Source organism: Brienomyrus brachyistius, chromosome 6 (assembly GCF_023856365.1).
Source record: "Brienomyrus brachyistius isolate T26 chromosome 6, BBRACH_0.4, whole genome shotgun sequence".
Taxonomy (NCBI): domain Eukaryota; kingdom Metazoa; phylum Chordata; class Actinopteri; order Osteoglossiformes; family Mormyridae; genus Brienomyrus; species Brienomyrus brachyistius.
In genome coordinates, this window is record NC_064538.1 from 9,538,785 (window position 1) to 9,557,642 (window position 18,858).

Here is an 18,858-nt window from a genome sequence, read left to right on the forward strand (position 1 = left end):
GGATCATCCTGATTTCATTGCATGTCACTTTAGACAGAAGTTTCTGCCAAATATGAATTATTATTAACTTATTAAATTAGATGACTTTGTAGATATGTTTTCACTTTGACAATGAGAACCTTTTCTTGTTCATCAATGTCAAAAAAAGCCTAATTAAATCCACCGTGATTCAGTGTTGCAAAACAATAAAAAATGAATCAGAGCATGGAACTGGTGAATACTCCTTACTGGCAAAAAGACCACTCAGGGTATCATCACTTCTTTCAGCAGACATACTCAGCAAATGCATTGAGTAAGCTTCAGATTTCTGCAAATGAATTTCTTACTACTGAACAGCACTTAGCTAATTAATTGGAAACATAGTTCATTCAAAAGTAGCTTTCATGTCCATCCATGCTGCTACTGCAGGAACCAGCTGGGTGCCCACGGGGCTTTTGGTCTGAATTTTGGAACCATGTAATTTACTGCTAGGTGCCAGAAATTACTGAATAACAAATCTAATTTCAAATGCTACAGTGTTAGTAAATGGCAAACGTATTCGTGTTAGACTGGCTCACTTTACTGTGAAATGCGAATTACTTTGTTAAGATACTGCTTATCCCTGGCAGGCCAGGTCACAAGGCAGGGACACATACTGGGATGTATGTCAGTCCATCAAACACAGATGCTGATAGACACTATCACATAATATCATTCACCAAAGGCTGTGAGGGGAAACCGGAGTAGAATGAGGAAACTCACACAACCAAACCTGCCACCAGAGACATTCTAAACAATTTATTGCTATTCGGCAAAAAATAAAATAAAGTAAAACATTTCTACTTTGAAATCAAGCCTTTTCTCCATTGAAATATGCATCACACATAAATATGACTCAATGATGATATGGGAAGCTACTGTAATTAAGCTCTGTATTGTGGCACCGGGACAGTCAGTGTGGAAAACCACCGTGTACGACCTTTTGAAAAGGGCTGACAGTAAAGAGTGCTTGTGAAGGATATTTATCAGAACAATTCTAACTCCTCAGGAAAGGCAGTCTGTTAAAAACACTAAGTTAATGTGCATGAGATCATCATCCTCTCAGATAGCCAGGGTTAAATAATCAATTTGTTGAAAACAACAAAAACCTCTTATGTTGGAAACATGATAGAAGACAAAAGAGATGAAACGTTAGTTAAAGCCACCATTGTCGTATTTCTTTTCCTACCCTCTGCTCTTCCTCCCACTTTCTGCCTTCAGTCTTTCGACAGGAATGATTAATTGAAGCTCTCCAGGGGGATACAATACAGATCACAAGAGCTAATGCTGAAGCAGGAACTCTTCAGTCTCTAAGGAAGGAAAGGGGAGAGACTCACATCTCCTTGGGTTAATACAAAAGGACTCTGTCTGCAATCCCTGCAGCATTTATCTTATCTGTTTGTAAACATCATCTTCCCCTGAGGCAAAGTCTTGTTGTTTTCCCCTGTAGTATGAAGCTCATTGTTAGTGAAATGTCATCCCTTGTGGGAATATATTTACACAGTTACATGCTTGGACAGACAGACTGGCCCTCCAGAGATGGCACCATGGTGATATCTGCACAGACTCATCCAGTACTGACAGACTAACCATCAACAAAGACTCATCATGCTCAGATTCACTCTGATTGTCAGACTCCCCAGGTACTGACAGACTCACCCTGAACAAAGACTCATCATGCTCAGATTCACTCTGACTGTCAGACTCACCCAGTACTGGCAGACTCACCCTGAACAAAGACTCATCATGCTCAGATTCACTCTGACTGTCAGACTCACCAGGTACTGACAGACTCACCCTGAACAAAGACTCATCATGCTCAGATTCACTCTGACTGTCAGACTCACCAGGTACTGACAGACTCATCCTGAACAAAGACTCATCATGCTCAGATTCACTCTGACTGTCAGACTCACCAGGTACTGACAGACTCACCCTGAACAAAGACTCATCATGCTCAGATTCACTCTGACTGTTAGACTCACCAGGTACTGACAGACTCACCCTGAACAAAGACTCACCATGCTCAGATTCACTCTGACTTTCAGACTCACCCGGTACTGACAGACTCACCCTGAACAAAGACTCACCATGCTCAGATTCACTCTGACTGTCAGACTCACCCAGTACTGACAGACTCACCCTGAACAGGCTCACCATGCTCAGATTCACTCTGACTGTCAGACTCACCCAGTACTGACAGACTCACCCTGAACAAAGACTCACCATGCTCATATTCACTCTGACTGTCAGACTCACCCAGTACTGGTAGACTCACCCTGAACAGACTCACCATGCTCAGATTCACTCTGACTGAAATCTGGGATTCATAATGCTCAGATTCATCATGCTCACACTCAGTCGATACTGACAGACACACCGTGCTCAGAATCATGTTGCACAGAAAGACTCACCATGCTAAGCCTCACCATGCTCAGATTCACCCTGCACTGACAGACATGCAATGTTGAAATTTTAGATGAAATAATGATTATTAATTTTTAAAAGAATAAATGTTTACATAAACATATATGTTTTAATTGGAGTTTCATAGAAAAAGGAACTTTGCTTGAATTTGCTTGAATTTATTAAGTCTTAATTGTCATTGAGCTAAATAGGACTCCAATTATTCACTTTTGAGAAAAAATATTCCTCCAGATTTAAAAATGGTACAAAATTATAACATACCCCTCACAGTCAGAAAACCAACACTCCAATGCCTTTAAAGTACATAGAGAAAAATAACTAGCAAAAATAGACTAACAGGTAAATACTCAAATACATTTTCAAGGACTTTTAAATGAAAATAACAACAACATTTACTTCCTTTCCATTCAAGAATGGTATGCTGGATGAATGTGCTTCGTGTTTGAAATGGACAGGCTGAATGCAGACATGCTATTTTTTGCCACTAAGGCTCACCAGCATTCAGACTCATTGAAAAGGTTGCTCCCCTTGACTCCACACAAGAAAAAATGAGAGTAACAAAACACTTTTACTTACAGCAATCGAAGGGCCCTACAAAAAGCAAAGAGAGTTTTTATATGTGTTAGCATTTCATACAAATAAATGGGCACACATGTGATAAGATGCAAAACACACGAAAACTAGAGCTAGCATCATTTGATACTCTGCATAAACTGATTGCATGTCACATTATCTAATTCATATTTCCGTTATTGCAAAATCAAACAAAAAAAATGAATGTGTAATATTTCACAATCGGCTCTGCTCCTGCTTCTACAAAAAATAGATGAGAGGTGGCGATAACAATGACCTCATAGATGTCTTCATATCTCAGCTTCATTTCCCTTCATATCCAGAGTCCAAAAACCTGTAGCTGAGGTTAACATGAAGTTAGCCCTGCAAACAAGTTGGATAGACAGTCTCTGTCCCTGACATCCATCAGCAGAACCACAGTGGCACCTTCATGACGTCACTGCTCTGTGCTGTGTCCAGCTCAAAGCGTCTACTCAGGAAGACAAGAACTATAGATAGAAATGACATAAAATCAATGCAATAACCCATCACACCAAGTAAGGTTCTTAGTCGTATTAAAATAAAATCCACTCTGTCTTTGACTCTAATGAAGAGTTCTAGTGAAGATGATATTTGTGGTTCTTCACGACATCAAATATGCATGAACATATGAGACGTGTTACATGTTTTGATTCAATGTAATCAGCCATGAAGATTCTGCAGCTACAGATTAACCAAAGAAGGAAAAGATTAAATTACAACCAAACAAGAAAGTGTGAATGAATATTCATAAACAGCTGCTTCCAAAACCAAGTGTTAAAAGCTAACAGTGTGACGTAAAGAATGTTGTAATATATCAACAACTTGGTGGTGAAGAAGTGGGTGGGAATGTCCCTATATAAATTTCCTCTGGGAATGTTCTGGGAAAACTGAATACGTCACCAAACCAAATTCAGAGTACCTTGACTTAATCGTTCATGAAAACTTTTAGATGTAATATTTTGTAGGCTGAAAAGATCTGTTGATACACTAACACTGAACACAGAATGCAATCATAGGCACTCACGCCAGAATTTATCACATAATCCTCATGATAAGAACACAGTAGACTGGGAGCACAGCTACAGTATAGAGTGTGTCTACTGGAATTTTTGCCCATTCATCCAGAAGAGCATTTGTGAGGTCAGGCACTGATTGAACATGAAGACCTGGTTCACAATCTCCATTTGGTGTTCGATAGGGTTGAGGTCAGGGCTCTCTGCATGGCCCCTGGACTCAGCATTTCAGCCACAGAAATCCTACCTTGAGAGAGGTTATTCCCTTTTATATCTCCTCCATCCAGTTTGTGGCATGATGTCCATGTTATTCTACATCGAGGTCCATTCATTCCTACCTTTGGTGTGTCTCTATTCTATTTCCATGTCCATTCTGTTCTACATCTAGGTCCATTCATTCCTCCCTCTGACATCTGTCTCTGTCCCATATGCTCAGATGCTCATCAGCTATGTCTGACCAGTGACCAGTTTTGTTTCTTCTCTGCCATAAAGCCAAAGTGGGTAGAATGTATCCATTCCTCAGAGGTGCAGCTGTTATTTCAGCCTAACAGAATAACTTGCAGATAAGGTCTGTCATATACCCAAAGTACCCATAATATTTTCATACTTTGCCTAAGTACAGCACAGGAACTTCAGAAATACACTGGGATCACTAGCAAAGACATGAATCAAACTAAATACCATATAAATTCATGAAAAAAAACTTGTGCAATGCAAGAGCACAATCATTTAAACAAAGATGAACCAGTACATGTTTAATGTGCTTCTCATAGAAGCCCTCTCATCTATTCAAACCCATGACATTTAGCCCGTACTGGTTTTCAGCCCCAGCCCTGGAAACACAATCTGTACGCTGGTTTTCATTCAAGCTCTAAGTTAATTAGCCTTGACAGAGCCGTTGACAGAGCAATTGCCACAATTCAGCTTGTGTTGCACCATGTAAGCATTAGACTCACGGCAGGGTTTTGATCACATGTGAGGAAATAAAGACTGAAAAGCAGCAGGTATCTCCAGTGTCTCCAAGATTTCTTGACACACATGATGTCGATATGAAAAAATACAGTGGCATTTGTTATTCCTTGCTTTAAGTTGTCATCTCCGAAACAGTTCAATTTCAGTGTTGTTTAGGTTGCAACAGAACACTAAAAGAGAAGATCATCTTCTGTGAGCCCATTCCCTTACCCTTAAAGGCCAGAAAGATGCCCAGTTAGACTGCATGAATCAGAAAAGCGGAACTTTGACAGGATATTGCTGGAAAAGACTGGTTTCATCACATTCCATATCCTCTTTTTTGCTCACAGGAATTGTAATAATGATTATTATAATTTAAGATATTTTTTATGAGGAAAAAAAAAATCAGCAAGACATTGTTTTATTTACATTTCGAAATCATTTAGATATTGCAACAGTTCTTGGCAAAATGAATGTAAGGATTATCTCTACTCTACCGCCGCAAAATTATCATTCATCACTTTCTCCGACGATTTATACTAACCAGCACGTGCATCGATAGTTTCAATGTACATCAGAACTCTACGGTGTTCGGTGAACCGCGTAATATAGCCCACTAAAACCCCAACTTGTTTCTTTGTGGCTCATCAATTCTTAATGATGAATCAGAATCCATGCCGACTGATGATCTGAAATTAAATTGCACGGCACATCAATCAAAGATAAAAGACAGACTTCATTATATTTCCTGGGGAACAATAAAATGGTTTATTAAACATCGAAGAACTACCATTCATGCGTCCTTCAGACACACAGACATTGACTATTTTCCCAGTCCAATATGTGTGTGTGTGTGTGTGTGTGTGTGTGTGTGTGTGTGTGTGTGTGCGGGGCGCGCGCGTAACCTTAAGATTAATTTATCTAAAATAATCAAACAGGTACTGATATAGTCTTTAATAAATTGTATTGTATTGGACAAATGTAACACAGAGCTTATTTGATATGCATATATGACTGTATCTTGTATTCTTTATTGCTTTATTCTTTATTTAACAGCAAAACCCACGATGAAATAATTACAAACTGTTCCTGTTTCCATTGACTTGATTAAAAACATCTATGAAAAATCTTTGAAAAGATTGCTAAAAAAACAGAGATAGCTAAAAATACAATTACACGTTATAATACAAAAAGAATCTACGTCAGTATTAAGGGTTTGGTCTCCAACACGCCTCCGCTGAGCAAAATATAACCAGCGTGACTTCTCCGAGCGCGCGCATACTGAGCGCTGACGGGCTGCTTCTCTGTATCTCTTTCGGTTCCTCTGTGCTTTGATGCACAATCCCATCATCTCTACATCACATCTGTATCTGTAGGGACTGGCGGACAGCTCTCCATTCATGTGCATTTATAGTAGATGTAACGCGCACGTTTTATTTGTGATCTTTATCAGAAGATAGATGCCACAGTGATAGGACACAACTTCATTGACTTCGGCGTTTCAGCGCGGCACTCCATGGCGCCTGGGAATCTCTCATATTCGCTGTATGACAACAGCAGCCATCGAGACCTCGAGTCCAGTTTGGATGTTAACACAGATATATACTCAAAGGTACTGATCACCGTGATATACATTGTGCTGTTTTTGGTTGGTTGTCTGGGGAATTCCATCACGCTGTATACTTTAGTACGGAAAAAATCCTTACAGAACCTGCAGAGCACTGTGCATTACCACCTGGGCAGCCTGGCTATTTCCGACCTCCTCATCTTAATCCTCTGCATGCCCATAGAGCTGTACAACTTCATATGGGTGCACCACCCATGGGCATTTGGAGAAGCTGTTTGCAAGGGTTACTACTTCTTACGAGACGGCTGCTCCTACGCGACCGTGCTTAACATCGCCAGCTTGAGCGTCGAGCGTTACATGGCAATCTGCCATCCTTTTAAAGCAAAGAGTATTATGTCCAAGAGCCGCACTAAGAAACTGATAAGCGGAATGTGGATCTTGTCCTTTATCCTGGCCGCACCGATGCTCTTTACCATGGGGCAGCAGAACATCGGCGGCGAGAACATCTGCACCACCATCGTGTCCCTGCTTAGTTCCAAGATCGTGTTGCAGGTAGGTAGGCTCGGATTATATACTGCAGTATAACAGAATCGTATACAAAGTGCTTTAATAAACTGAAAATTACCCTGGACTTATGTTATGTCTCGCCTACATAAGTACTGGAAGTCCACTGAAACAAAACATCCACATGCAAGCTACCTGTTGACATTTTTAGGATTGTTATCCTTGCATTTAGTTCACCCAACAAGCAATTAATTGTTACTAGGCTTTTTTTTACAGATTGTTTTATCCTAACGGGTGATTTTATATTAACAGTGTTAGGTTTCGTCATGGCATTATTTTATCCAATTTTAAATTTGCACGATAAAGTGTTTTATTGTGAATACGAGAGATTACATCGAGTAAAAAGAAGTAGCTCATGTCGTACCGAGTGATACAATTAATTGGCTTTCGTATTTAACTACTTTTTAGCGCTTTTAATTACTAAAGGAAGGCCATAACTACTGATCTATCTTTATGCTAAGCCGAGATGTTGCAGTAATTACAGTGAAACCGATTATCCAGTGAAATTTTCATTTCTGAAAAGTCATTTCATTAAAACACATAAAAGTAGCCTATTTGTCTTTAATCAGAAGTACGTCGCATATTGGTTGATATGTGTATCTTATGTACGTAGGCCTATATGGTTTGTCGCACACTGTATTCGTTTGCCAGACACTGCAATAAAAATAGGAAGAATAAATACGATGGTCACAGAATCGTTTAATGAGACACTTTTGATTAGTTCAGATCATTTTTGTGAAGTTTTGGGTATAATGTGGAATTACTGAGAATTTGTATTATCTATAGCATATTACGAAAAATCGCAAAATTTTATGCCTCAAACTATTCTTACATCAAAAAAAACTTACATCCATTTGTTCTGTTTCCGCATTTACTGCCGCCACGGATAAATACCCTGATAAGGGTTGCAGTCCGCTGCGCTGTTTCACAGTTTGCTGTCAGAGCTAGTGCCCATATGACCCTGCCCTTTGTGTCTCCTCCCCGTTTGATCAGCAGGTGTTGCTGGCCATCCTGTTCTCCTCCCGGCCTCTGGTCTTTCAGCCCCCGTGTGCCTTTACCTTTCCCTTGACTGTTGCATGGCTCAACAGGCTGAGCGTGTGATTCTGTGAATGGTAGCCCCCAGTCTCTCTCTCTCTGGATATCTTTGTAGTTTACCCCGTGTGTTTAGTTACCCCAATAAACCTCCTTTGTCTTGGAGCTTTAAGTGGTTAGTCACCTTTTTGTACTTGGAAACTGTTCCATCCACTGATCTGTGAATTAACTTTCATAGTGTTTGAAATGTTTTCCGCATTCAGCCCACTAAACTTGTTTTAAATAATTTCATTTAATCAACTCGTAATTTCTTCCAAAAAGTTTTATCTGCACAGGCTGCTTAAAGAAATCAGCTTAATCTACCCATTGTTATGGAACCGTTTTAAAGCGAATGATTTATGAAATTCTGTCTGGGAATTTGCAATTAGGTTACTGTGGATATTCTCCATACAAATCTGCGCAGCCAGCTTGTCAGATATCATTGTCGTCACGATGTTAGATTATGTTGCAGAATTCATTCTGTTTTTTTTTTATTATTATTATTTTCATGAATGACCTTTTTCTGTGGTATTATATCAGAGACTAACATCAATCAATTTTAATCATAATAATAGAGTATAGACATGAGTTGTGGTTCATAATTTTATTGAGACACAGCTAATCCTGTCCTGTGAATTTTGCTCCTTCTGTGAGGTGACAATAAAATAATGAAAAGGTGAATTTACTGTCAGTTTATCTTCTAAGTGCCATTAAAAGTCATCTTTGTCGCCATTGTTCTATCATGTATATGGTCATGCTGACATCTCACTTCAGTACTTTGTCAGCTGGCATGGATTGAAAACAAATGATTTAAAATTTCCTAATAGATTTCCACAAACACCGTAAGCACCTAGATCAGCGGTGGCTGGTGTTTATGTGGGTTTTGGGATAACCTTTAGGTCAGCTGTTCACACCCAGGTGTGAGGACTCTCAGCCAATCAGTCCTCTAATCAGTAATACAATTAGGGAGCTGCATTAAAACCCACATTTACACTGGCCCTTTCCGGATAAGACTGGTCCCCTGATCTAGGTTGTTGCCATTGTCCACTCACGCAGGGCTAGTTTTTTAATATCGATTTTTAAATTATTTTTTAAACATGTGGGTGGGTCTGGTTGGCATGGTGACTCTGTGGGTAGCACTGTTACCTCACATGTCCATGTGGAATTTTCATGTTCTCCTCTTATGTGCATTTTGTCCCAGAGTCTCATAACATGCAATTTGGCTAATTGTGAATGAGTGGGTAATTGAGTGAGCGATGGACAGTCCATCCACAGTACCTGGCATAGGCTGTAGGCTCCACCATAATGCTGTACTCTGAGTGTGCAGGGTGGGCTCGGCTGCTATTACAGTAGCATGGTATACAATGGTATGTTTTTGTTCAGTAAAATTTATCCCCCCCTAGCTCGGTAAATTTTATCGTGGAGAAATAGTGTTGCTTTTGAAAACACTGTCAAAATGGCCTATACCACAATATACTGTATGGACAATATGACCGTATTAAGCATTAGATACCACCCAAGGCAGGTGTAGTGGGGTTAGAGATTAGCAAAGCAATGGTGACCAACGGGCTGGACTGAAATACAGTTGAATCTGAACTGCATGATCCCACCCCCCTGTGGAAGTTAGATTTCAGATAGACGCCTTCTTTTTCATAAGAGAATATTTTTCTTCTGCTCTCATGCCTGAGGAGCTCCCCAATCAGCACAATAGGGAGACTTATTCCCTGATACAGAATCACAGTCTTTCAATACTATTTTCCAGCATTAAAAGCAGAACTCATAAAGCAAGGAAGAAGCCCTTCATCAGTGTGGAACAGAGAACTAGGGTGCAGTTTGCAAAAAAATACATATTATTCACAAACACACTCCTATAAATTGAGAAATGAGTGAAACAAAAAATAGTGTTGTGGTTTCTTCCGTATTTTGTTTGCATTGATAGCTAAACAGAACAAATTCTTAATGGGCTACAAACGAACGAATGCCCTATGGCAGTTTCCCAAGCTGGTCTTCAGGCATCTGCAGACAGTCCACATATTCAGTAAGGTAGTCAGTTGTTAAGGTATTCTTCCACACGATTGCTGATGACTGTGATATTAACATGTAGTGGTTACTGGCCCTTGACTTAATGTCCAACAGCCATCTGTTTAATGTGTGAATCTCAAGGTCTGGTTGTGCCTGATTCGTTTGAAGGCTGTAAGGCTGATCGGCATGAGCAGCGACGAACAGCTGCAATATGTCATTTACTGTCGCCGAAACGCTTAATTCGTCTCGCGACACGGTTTCATTTCAAGGCTGAAGGGTCTAGAGAATCGTTCTCCTTCCTCAGTGTGTTGTGGCATGTTGAAAAATGAAGCTCGAGACAAGGAGGGCAAACTTCAGACGTTAGGGGAGCTGGGGCTACCGGGATGAGCTGACATTTCACCGAAGTGCATTTTCTCTCGCTTAAGTACATGTCGACCAAGCAGACTCTGTGTTTCTTTAACGCTTAACTTTTCCTACACAGTACCTGCAAAATACCTTCATTCTGTCTTCCTGTCAGAAGATGTTTACACGTTTGCACTGCGGTAAGAAGGAGAGAAATACTGCAGCCAACTGCACCAAACAGACGCAGTGGCTCTGTTTTGAATTTCTGGAGCTCCTTTTCCTTTCTTCCTTCTATACTGTACATCCATTGATATTCCTTGTCAGTTATTCAGCAAAGACAGTGAATTTTAAAAGATAAGCATGAAATTCTCAGCTAACAATATTTGCAACTTCTCTCTTTATGCAGGCTTGAAAAAAAATTAAAATCTGATATTTGGGCAGACTCCCACTGTGTAGCTATCCTAAGGCACAACAAAGTTCCCACAGCAAAGTATAATTAGCATCAGTCCGCTGCTGATTTGACTTGTGGAAAATTAGCTGTCTTTAACAGTATGTTATGTTACGCTAATGATTTGTGACTTCGTAACTATTAATGGGCCGACAGATGAACCCAGGCACTGACCCACCTCTGGTTACTTGTGTTTTTTGTTTTCAAAAATGGGTTCAAAAAGGTAACATCTTCACTTAATTCTTCCACGCTGGTCTACTAGTGAGATGATAACAATATGCTGTATTTATGCGGCACCGGTCAAACAGTAGCGGTCCATTTACAGAATTGTGTCGTTTATTAAATGACCCATAACACATAAAAAATTTTGAACAGTGAAGGACAGAGTATAATGGGGCTGGGTGAGTCTCTCTCTCTCTCTCTCTCTCTGTTTCTGTCTGTTTGTAGTATGTTTCTTCATAGGGTTTTTGGTATCTCGGCATTTAAGGTCCAAAATTTAGTTTCTACCAACCAGCTGAGTATAAAAAGTCACAGAGTCACAGAGGACTGAACTGGCTGGTAGAAAGAAAATCTTGGGCTGGATTTGTACTGAGGGTTTTGCTCCATTTTTTGTAAAGAATCCTTGCCTGCGGCCTGTTCTGTGGGATTCACTTGCTCCTCTGTGTTAATATGGTTGAATACATACTTAACCTCGTCTCTACAGGCATTAGGTAATGAATTCCAGCTGAATGATTAGACATACCAAATAAACAGGGTCATCTGTTTGGGTGTCAGGGATTTGGGGAGTCTGCAGTGTGCTCACTTGTTAGGTTTGCAGTGGCCAAGAATGGTTTGTGTTTATTTTTGGGATCATGTTTGTTGTTATTGTCTCTGTAACAGACAGTTAAACAGTCTGTATGAATTCTGCACACTGTGTCCCCATGCCATCAACTCTAGAAAAGAAAACATATAGATTAGAGTTTCTGCATTCAGCTCAGATTGGTTTTGTACAGCCTGCAACATGTTTTTAGTTCATTATTAAATCTGGGCTGCAGGTCGAGCTTTTTCCACAGAATAAAAACAATGTGACGTAATTTCGCTAATTTGTGCCGGCAAGATCGGCAAGTTTTACCTCTACTGCCACTCGGCAAATGGCTCAGAGGTTTAGCCATGTATCAGTATTGGCAATATTAGACTGAATTACAGTACTAGTCAAAAGTTTGGACCTACCCATAGTCAGGTTTATTTATATTCTCTACATTTTAGAACAATTATAAAGGCAATGAAACTATAAAATAACACGTACCAACTCACGTGGGACTCAGAAGGTTGTCAGTTCAAATCCCAGGGTCGGCAGAGGGATTCCTCCACTGGGCCCTTAACCCCAATTGCCCCAGGGACCGGCTGACCCTACTGTATCCTCTACACCAGGTCTAATGAGGTGGCCTCCTGGGTAGCTTTCCTGTCCTAAAGGAAGCCCCACATGTACGCTGAACACTCATTGGCTACTTTCCCTTCACTCTCTAGTAAAGCTCCTCCTGTTTAGGTCAGGTGGTCAGGTCATGTGATGCGACGCTATCACTCTCCTTTATAGGCATGTACAAACTTTTCACTGGTACTGTTATCGGTGCACTACACCTTTACTTAACATAATTTACTTTATGTTCGGATGGGGAGGGGTGGTTCTCCATCCCTGCCCTGTCTGCTGCTGACACAAAATGGTCTTTTCATTCACGCACCTAAACATCATGGTTGCATGGGACCTGGAGCCTGTCCCAGGCAGCGCAGAGCACACAGCTGAGTTGTACCTTGCACAGCATGTGTTGCGTTTTCCACACAGTGCATTAACCTTGGGCTAACTATCTGTTTAAAACGAATGCAATCATGCAGCTCTTTCTGCGTATTTCATCTTTCCTATAATAATCAAATCCACCATTTTCTGCAGAATGCATTAAGCAAATAATTCACCAAACTTGTTGCAGATGATCAAATATACAGAGTATGGAAGAGTGATCTGTGCCTTGTGGTTCCACAGTGTCTCTTGCAGTAGTAGAGATAAAGGCTGGGCAGTAATTTGTGTGTTTGGGATTGAGAGAAGGTTGGGGAAAGAGAAGCTGCAGACAGCAGCTGTACTGATGTGCTCCTGTCTAACCTTGATGATAATGCACAGATTGAATGCTTGGCATTCATTTTGTAATGGAAAGGGGGCTTTCAGTTCTGTAGATTGTCACTTCAGCTGGGATAGAAGCAAATAACCAATGGACTGAAATTCACCGCTGCTTCTCCGCTACTTTGAATGAGCACTGGGGATTGTGTGAAGTCTGGGGAAACTAGTAGATACTGTATAAAACTTTGTAGAAAATGTAAAATATTCTGTCGTTTCTGGCACATACTATATGTGAAATAAACTTTGATTTAGATGAACCTTTTAATTCCTCTTCTGGGCAGATGCTTTCGCAAGTGAAATTTTGTGAGTCTTATGAAAGCCTGGCCAGATCGGTTATAAAGTAGAATCTTTTTTTTTTATGGATGAAATTTCACGAGGCATTCATTTCTATGTTCACTTGGGCACTTCAGCTCCTGTGGAAAATCCCCATTTGAAAGGAGAATTCTGTATCACATTCATTGAAATCCAAAAAAAGGAACAAGCAAGGATGTCGGATCCATATGGAGAGCACTAAGAAGGATGAATATAATGAATATATAAGGATAAATACAATTAATACAGATTTAACACTGATACCCTTAAAATTATCTATCTATCTATCTATCTATCTATCTATCTATCTATCTATCTATCTATCTATCTATCTATCTAACTACCAATTCATTCATCCATTCACTCACCTACCTACCTATCCATCCATCCATCCATCCATCCACCCACCCACCATCTATCTATAGCTATGTTTTGGAACTGTGTGATATAAATAATACAGTATGTGAAATTTGTATGTTGGGTCAATATCAGTAAGTATTTCTATTCTCATTAGACTGCAAAATTTCTTGTAGGGAATGAAGGACAGTGGAAACAAAGTCAAAAGTATAAATCAGCACATCTTCGGTCCATTGGGTGCTTTTAAGCTAAGGAATTATTGATTGACTTATTGTAATGACTGATTGTCCTCCTAACAGCTAACTACTCCCCATGCACATAGATTCTTCTCACCTCTGTTCACAAACGAGGCAGTCAATTGCCTCATGATTACCTTATAAAATTCATGGACTGGCTTTAGGAATAGCTTCTGGATCTCTGTACTCTTGGTCATTCTACAGTTAGCTGATTCGCCCTTAGCAATATTCATCTATTTATCCTTAATGGAATGACAGTGCATTTGACCCTGTACAGGGTAAGTGGTTATGGAAGATGGATGCATAGATGGATGTATCAGCCATATTTCTTTATTAAACTGAAGTTGTTTTGATGCATCAGTTCCTTGGTCAAGGAAAAGTCTGTACACTCTGAATAAGTTACGGTGAAAAGTGCAAAATGAATGTTTGATGTGAAGTTGAGTTATGCATAAGGCTCTTTGGGCAAATGTCTAGTTATGCAAAACTGTAAACTGACCCTCACTCACAGCTCGTTTGGAATAATCCTTTCTGAGGGCCTTCATCACACACCCCTGGATTTAGCCACTGGTCTTTAAAGCTTAGCTTGATCCCCTTGTGGTAAACGGTGCATTGCCCTTCTACATACCTAACGTTTTGTGTCATGCAAGTAAAAATACTCCTGAAAATAAGAGCTGCGCATCATTAGCTTTTACCACAAACGCATTATTTGATATTCACGATACTGACCACAAGCTCATTGTGGAAGAATACTTGTCTACAGGACAAAAAAAAAAGAGCTGAAATTTGATGCTTATTAGCGAGAAAAATCAATTCAGATCCCTTTACTTATTCATTGCCTTTTGCAGTGACTGTTAGTAAATCGAAATTCGGGATGTGATATGTGATTTTCAAATTTTGAGGAGTGTTTGAGAAACACTGGAGTGTGCAGCCCAGTAGGAGGCACTAATGAGTTGCTCCCGGTTGATCAGGTCATTCACCACTGAAATGCACCATGGACAGACCTGTGCTGCACGTCAGAGGGGGCTTGCTTCGAGGAGAAGAGAGAAACATGCACAAATCAGAGAGAACATGCAGAATCCACGCATAGAAAAGCAGAGTCTGGGTCAGGGCCCCAGTCCTGGAGGTGTAAGGCAAAAGTGGTACCCATTGAGCTATTGTGCCATATCTGCGTCTTCTGCTGTTACTGTGTGTTTCTGCAAGTTAGGACTCTGTGCCTCTGTGTGGAAGGTTGCTGGTTCAAATTCTATGGCTGACAGAGTAATGATATCTCTTGATCACAGCCCTTAATCCTAAAAACTTTTTTTTCCCAAAATAGGTCTGCAAAACCCTTTAGACTCCAGGTAGCTGAATGTGCAGTAATAATACTAGCTCCTCCAGTCTGCAATGCTGACACAATGAGTATATCGATTTGCGACGTCTTTATCGACATACGGCAAATTTCCTCCCGAATCTGAGCCAGATTAGGGATTTTCAATCAATGCAGCTGTATTACACCCCTAGCAGCAAACAAGAAATGTTAAGAGGATTATTTCTCCCTTAAACTTACATTTGGATTACATTTTCGAAAGCCGGTTCTGTCATTTGGTGTCATGCACAGAGTCCTTCTGTTACTGCTGTGTTGTTATCTGTCTCTCTGGTTTTGAGGCTGTCACATAACTGCCTCAACTGTCAACTGTCAAAAAACTGTCAAAAAGAGTTTGCATTACAAGCTATTATGGTTTGGATACAGTTTTTGCGAACTGATGCAAGGACTATATCTCTGTTTCAGCTATAATATATGAAATATTCTGAGTGTAATAGAATGCACAAGTGCCTCACTCTCACTTTTTGCTCTTCCGCCCCATTGTCCATCAAAAGGTGAATGCCTTGCTCTCCTTCGTGGTTCCCATGGCAGCGATCTCGGCACTGAATGGAATGATCGCCAGCCAGCTCCTTCACATGTTCCGCCAGGCTGAGCGGGACACCCGCGTGTGCATCATTGGAGGAAGCCCAACCATGCTGAGTGTCTCAATGGAGCCCAACCGCATCCAGTCCCTGCGTCATGGCGTCATGGTCCTGCGTAAGTGTACCGCCTGTCACCGGCACCGGCGCACAGAAATGAAATGTTTTTAGTGCAGCAAGGTATTGAGATTTTCAGAAACCTCCTCAAGCTAAGAAGAAGTTGTGAAATCAGATTATTTTTTTTTTAATGGAGGAAAAACAACCTGACATTTTTTGCCCTTTGCAGCAAATTAAATCAGTTTCACGTTTCCTCAAAGGCTTGATTAATTATTGCCTTAATTACAGCCACATTATTATACCAATATGAAAACTTCCTGGGAGTAATAATGTATAAAATATTAGACTTCTTGTCGTCTTGTGAAGACTTTTTTGTGTTCTTCTATATTTTTTGCTTGACACGTCTGTCGGCTGACATACAAACCGAGTATTTACAATTACTTTGTAGGTATCTAGCAGATGCTTTTGCCGTATAAGTGAGACTAATAACACCTTGTAAACATACGTGCTGTCAAGCAGTAAACTAGACATAAGTGCAGCTATGCCGAGCTTCTGGTGAAGTGCAAGTGTAAGCAGTGTTGGAGCAAGAGCTAAACAACAGCTTCTGACAAAGCAAGAACCTCGTAGGACTATTCAAAGACCAGATGTGCAACATAAGAACAGTCAGGGACCGTAAAGAGCCATCAGGCTAGTAGAGGCATGTGTGCTTAAGAAGGGGCTGGAATGACTGTGGCTTCACCAGCCCTATTGGTCTGACATAATAAGCGTCACAGTGAAGCGAATTACATCCTGCTGGCAACAGGTCGCGTAGCTTAGCAGCCAAATTTGGCTGAACGCCACACTTCTGATAGGAAAATCTTCATCAGCTCCATTCCAGCTTTCACTTCACCTGACTAGAACTGCCAGTATGTCGCCATTTTTGGAAAGTATCACATCAGATCAGGGAGTAGGGATGGATGTAACACATCACATCAGGGAGTTGTGATGGATATTGCACATCAGATCAAGCAGTTTTGATGGATGTAGCACATCAGATCAGGGAGTTGTGATGGATGTAGCACATAAGATCATGGAGTTTTGATAGATGTAGCACATCAGATTAGGGAGTTGGAATGGATGTAGCACATCATATCAGGGAATAGTGATCGATGTAGCACATCAGATCATGGAGTTTTGATAGATGTAGCACTTCAGATTAGGGTGTTGGAATGGATGTAGCACATCATATCAGGGAATAGTGATGGATGTAGCACATCAGATCAGGGAGTTTTGATAGATGTAGCACATCAGATTAGGGAGTAGTGATGGATGTAGCACATCAGATCAAGGAGTTGTGATGGATGTAGCACATCAGATCAAGGAGTTGTGATGGATGTAGCACATCAGATCAGAGGATGGAGTCTGACTGCCTTTTATAGGAAACTGTCACAAGCTGGAAGCCAGGGTTTGTTTTATGATATGCGAGCAGGCATAGATGAATGGCCTCATAAATTAACTTTACTTAAATAAACTGAATCAGCATCTCTCTGACTTAGTCTTAATAAAAACTGTACATTGTGAGCTTCACGAAGCTGGAATTTATAGCAGGACTGTCATTCAGAAACCAGTAATATCCAGGATCAAAGCAAAAAGAGGCAAGACCTGAGCACAAAGCCTGGATGCCTGGACAATGGAGAAAAAAAAAACACTTTTTGGTGAGGCATCTCACCAAGTTGTGACCTTCACCTCATTGAAGGTCTTTCGGTTTGTGATGAAGGAGGCTTTATGGAGTGGTTCAACTCACTAGTCAACGCAGGAAAAATCTCGGTGAGAAATGAATGCAAATCTGGATGGAAATGAATGGTGAGATGAAGGGTGAGATGTATACGCCTGTGGAAACAATGCCATGACAACTGTGCGCCATTATCAGAGCTAAAGGCAGTTCCACAAAAAATTCAAATGGTGACACTCTTTTTTCAGCCAGACAGTGTATAATGGTGAAGCCCTTCCGAATTTTTTTTTATTTCCCAGAAAGCAACAGGTAGCCACTGAAAGGTTTCGTAAAAGCAGAAATGAAGCCTTTATCTTCATCAGCTGGATTTCACTCGACCAATTTGAAGGCACAAATACATCATTGAAATGGTTTCCGTCCTACTGTGATGGTAGATAATTTTATCAAGAAGGAAGTTTTTCTCTTTCGGCATGTATCAGGAAACAACAGACAATCGGTAAAGGGATTTATGTGACACACCTACGTCTGTGGATCATAGAGTCTGGAAAAAAAACCCAGGATGATTAGAAGAACAAAACTAAAAAATAACCAAAACAGTGTTTTAGACACACACTTGCACAGAATTCATTTTAGAGCAAAAAAATTCGCTTAAATGTTCCTTCAGTAGCACAGATGAGCGGAGTGGATTGGGAGAGCCATTATCAATAATAGGATCTTTTCCCACACAAAAGTACAGCTGTGTCCCAAGCCTCCCCCTTTCTCCCTCAGTTTCTCCCTAATTTTTGGTTGCCACAGACACGGTCGGGCACAAGGTGTTACTGGTAAGGAAGTACTGGAGCTACTCTTAACACCTTTTCAAATTTCACAGCAGGGCCCCACAATGCGGTGCCCCATTGCCGATCGGAGAGATGTGATGAGCTCCATTGTACCATCAACTTACAGCAGCAGCATTTTTCCCTGTAATATGTTTGATCCAGAGTTCCTCAGAGTAATAATCAGAATTCCTCGGAGTATTACTCAGAGTAATAATCAGAGAACCCCAGAGTAATAATCAGACATTCTCAGAGTATTAATCAGAGAT

General features: G+C 40.6%; 1 protein-coding gene across 1 annotated transcript in view; it reads left to right on the forward strand.

Annotated features, from left to right (window-relative positions):
* The first annotated feature begins 6,301 nt into the window (after positions 1 to 6,301).
* The window catches only part of LOC125744561 (neurotensin receptor type 1-like), a 109,999-nt gene continuing 97,442 nt past the window's right edge, over positions 6,302 to 18,858 (forward strand). Inside the window, exons 1-2 of the mRNA XM_049016540.1 lie at positions 6,302 to 7,122; positions 15,926 to 16,127. Of these exons, the coding sequence (XP_048872497.1) occupies positions 6,520 to 7,122; positions 15,926 to 16,127 (805 nt within the window). The 5' untranslated portion in view covers positions 6,302 to 6,519. The remainder of the gene's footprint in view (positions 7,123 to 15,925; positions 16,128 to 18,858) is intronic.